At 41.6% G+C, this 3,596-nt stretch overlaps 1 protein-coding gene across 1 annotated transcript; it reads left to right on the top strand.

The window, feature by feature from the left end:
- Window positions 1-280: 280 nt before the first annotated feature.
- LOC131620126 (uncharacterized) lies at window positions 281-2,990 on the top strand. Its single transcript, XM_058891145.1, has 2 exons — window positions 281-1,528; window positions 2,565-2,990. The coding sequence occupies exons 1-2, from the start codon at window positions 281-283 to the stop codon at window positions 2,988-2,990; spliced, it is 1,674 nt and encodes a 557-aa protein (XP_058747128.1).
- Window positions 2,991-3,596: the final 606 nt, after the last annotated feature.

Raw genomic sequence — 3,596 nt, 5'->3', positions numbered from 1 at the left:
ACCTTAAACTTTCCTAGGCCATGAACCTTATTGAGTATCCATTGACTCCATTATAATGTATCACACACATGTTGGTTATACCTCACGTTCCATATAATAGTAGTATCACATACGAAATAGTATTAAAAATAATGAATGGAAAACTATCTATTAATTAATGTTGTAATGAAAATGTCAAAGTATACCATTTATATAGTATTGTAATTTGACAGAGATACATGATTAGTTGCATGATATTATTTAATTGACCACCAACAAACTAGCTCACTCATGTGCTGAAATGGCGTGGGAAAAGGCCTCCAAGAGGGGTTTTTGCAACATCGTACCAAGGTGGTACTGCTTTCCAGCTAGCAAAGATAGGTTAGGAGTAGATGAGAAGGGGGTGGTGTCCATATTCTTTTCGGAAATGCCAGACAGAATCAGAGCTTGCGATATATATGATTTGTTTGGGTGCTACGGGGAAGTGGAGGAGGTTGTGATCCCAACTAAAAGAAACGGGTGGGAGAAACGATATAGATTCGCAAGGTTTACCGATACTGAAGACGCAAGGCTACTCGCGGTGAGGCTGGATAACATCATCATAGACGGAAAGAAGATTCACGCGAATCTTCCAAGGATCGATAGATGGAACAAGCTCGGGAGACTGGGGGTACAGGGAGCCGGTGTTAATCGGAGACCCTTTTTTAAGACTGGTTCTTCTGTTCATTTCGAGGGTAAGGAGGGATATAGGAAGGGAGTACTCAAAGGGTTTCGCGGAGGCGCCACTTACGCGGAGAATGTTGTTTACGGGAAGAAAGAGGAGCATTCTCAGTCTGAGTTTTTGATGTCCTACGAGAGTAATGAAGAAGATAGAACAAGATTGTCCAAAGCTTATGTTGGAGAAGTGATTTTTCCTGGATCTTCTTATAACATCCAGACCTACTTTGAGATGGAGGGAATGTTCTCTATTAAAGTTACCCCTTTGGGTGCATCTTTGTGTTTGTTAGAAGAGGTCGAAGAGGGTTTCATTCAAGATCTTATAGGGGAGGGAAATACTTGGTGGAGGCAATGGTTTAAAGAGATTAAACCGTGGAGCTACAACATAGTCGATAATGATAGGGACATATGGATCCGTCTATACGGAGTTCCTTCCATGACTTGGAACTTTGACTTTTTTGTGGGGTTGGGAAACAAGATAGGAAAGTTCATCTGTGTGGACGAGAATACATCGTCAAGGTCTTGCATGGATATTGCCAGGATTATGATTACAGTACCTTTGTTGTTTCATCTGGAAGATTTCGTAAATGTGGTGATTGATGGGAAGGAATACTCTCTGGTGGTTAGGGAAGATTCGTTTGGGCCACTCCGCATTTCTTCGGCCCAAAAGGAGAATAACAGGAAGGATTTGGAGACTTCTTCTTCCGAATTTGAAGACGAGAATAACTTGGCATCCGGCAAATCGGAAGGGGAAGAAAGCCAGCCTCTGAGGGCTTCTTTTTCCAGTTCTAACAAAGAGGAGCTCCTTGATAACCGGAGGATAATGAACAGGGTGCGGATATAGAAGGACAAAAAACTTCTTTTTGTACTCAATGCTAATTTTTGCAGGAAATGGACAAAAGTACAACACCTTTATCCTTTGACTCCGCTGTTGATAGGGTTAAGCAGTTGGAGTTTTATAGCAAAAGCCTATAAGTTACGTGTCAGGAGGATATTAACGGTAGCATACCTTCTGGATTACCTTTTCAAATAGTCTCTTCAGATACGAGGGTTGGATGTTCTTTGTCCAGTAGTGCCCCAGTTAATGAAAACCCTGATGTCGGTCACGTGACGATAAGGAGGAATTTTAAAAAAGTCAAATATAGAAAATGTTTGGATCTATGTGGGCCGGGTTTCTCCACTTCTTTAAATCCCAAAAAGAAAAAGACTTCCTCAAAAGGCCCTGTTATTTCGCCAATAGCTAAAGTCTGTTAGGCCACTTCCCCATCGGATTCAATTTAAAGCCCAGATTTTTCTTCTGCCTTCTATGGAGATATGTCAACCGAATCCGACTTAATTAGAAGTAACAGAAGATTGGTGGATCCGCTCCGTAATGGCGGAGGGGATTTGTTGTGGAAGGCGATTGTGAATTTGGGAATCAATTATGCCGGGTCAGAAGAGGAGTTCAGGAATAAAGTCATGATTCTAGAAGGCTCAATCAAAGGATCCAAGGAAGGAGAGAAGGAGTCTGCCAATGACTTATCATGATTATAGGTACCTTTAACATAAGAGGGGGCGGAGGATCAGCGAAGAGAAGAAGAATCAGTCAGATTATAGGAAGGGGTAAGGAAGAAGTGTTTCTGATTCAGGAAACTAAACTCAGGTCTTGTTCTGATGCAACGGCTAAGAGCTTTTGGCGTTCGGAGAACATAGGTTTCTCGGCTTCAGACTCTGAAGGCCTTTCTGGGGGCTTGTTGATTTTATGGAAAGCCAATGAAATGTAGGTGCTTTGCAGTTTTAGGGGAGGAGGTTATCTGGGAATCAAGGTTAGTTGGAAGGGATTTATTTATTACATAGTCAATGTCTATTCTTCCTGTTGTGTATCTCAGAAGCGTAAGTTATGGAGTAAACTGATTTATCTGAAGTCGATCTTTTTGGACGAGGAGTGGATCATAGGTGGGTACTTCAACTCTATTAAGAACAGAGGGGAGAGGGTTGGGAAAAACAACTATGATTATAACGAGGAGTGGGGGGAATTTTCTGATTTTATCAATGCTGCTGGATTTATAGACCCTCCCTGTAAAGAGAAGAAATTCAGTTGGTTCGGAGGAGATGGAAGATGCAAAAGTCGTTTGGACAGGTTTCTTGTGACCAATTCTGTTATGGATAGGTGGGGCGTGGTGGGACATTTTATTGTCCAGAGAGACATTTCTGATCACTGCCCGGTTTGGTTGACGGTAGACTCGGAAGATTGGGGACCTAAACCGTTCAAGTTCAACAACGAATGGTTTAAAGATAAAGATTTCATGTTATAAGTGGAATGTATTACAAGTTCATGGTAGAGGCAACTTCGTGTTGAAGGAGAAATTGAGACTCTTCAAGGAAAGGCTAAAATGGTGGAATCATAACGTTTTTGGCAAGATCGACTTAGAAATAGAATAAGGGGCTAGAGAGATTAACGTTATCGATGATTATGCTGTCGGAGTCGATGGGAAGAACGAACAGATGAAAAAGGCGAGTAAAAAGTTTTGGCTCAACATGAAGATAAAGGAAAACATGATAATCCAACGGTCTCGTTTGAAATGGCTCAACAACGGGGATGTTAACAGTAGGTATTTTCACGCGGTGATGAAAGGAAAATTGCGTCGTAATCATATAGGTCATTTGCTTGCGTCTAGTGGGGTGGTGTCATCGGTAAAGGAGGTCAAAGGAGCGGTTTTAGAGCATTTTGAGAAAAAATTCAAAGAAGATGATGCAAACCGACCAATCTTGGAGGGGTGCAGTTTAAGAGATTAAGCGAGGAACAAAAGAATTCCCTTGAAATTCTTTTTGAATAGTATGAAGTCAAAGAAGAAATTTGGAGTTGTGACGGTTCGAAGAGCCCGGGGCCCGACGGTTATTCCCTCCTGTTTGTTAAAAAT

The sequence above is a fragment of the Vicia villosa genome, linkage group LG7, assembly GCF_029867415.1.
Source record: "Vicia villosa cultivar HV-30 ecotype Madison, WI linkage group LG7, Vvil1.0, whole genome shotgun sequence".
In the NCBI taxonomy this organism is placed as follows: Eukaryota; Viridiplantae; Streptophyta; class Magnoliopsida; order Fabales; family Fabaceae; genus Vicia; species Vicia villosa.
The sequence above is the reverse complement of the archived record's forward strand: the minus strand, read 5'-3'. Positions and strand labels throughout refer to the sequence as shown.

Excerpts from the sequence above, each read along its gene's own strand:
- LOC131620126 (XM_058891145.1), top strand. The coding sequence starts at position 281 with ATGGCGTGGGAAAAGGCCTCCAAGAGGGGTTTTTGCAACATCGTACCA. Across the intron at positions 1,529-2,564 it reads ACCGGAGGATAATGAACAGG|AAGCGTAAGTTATGGAGTAA; the intron begins GTGCGGATATAG and ends TGTGTATCTCAG.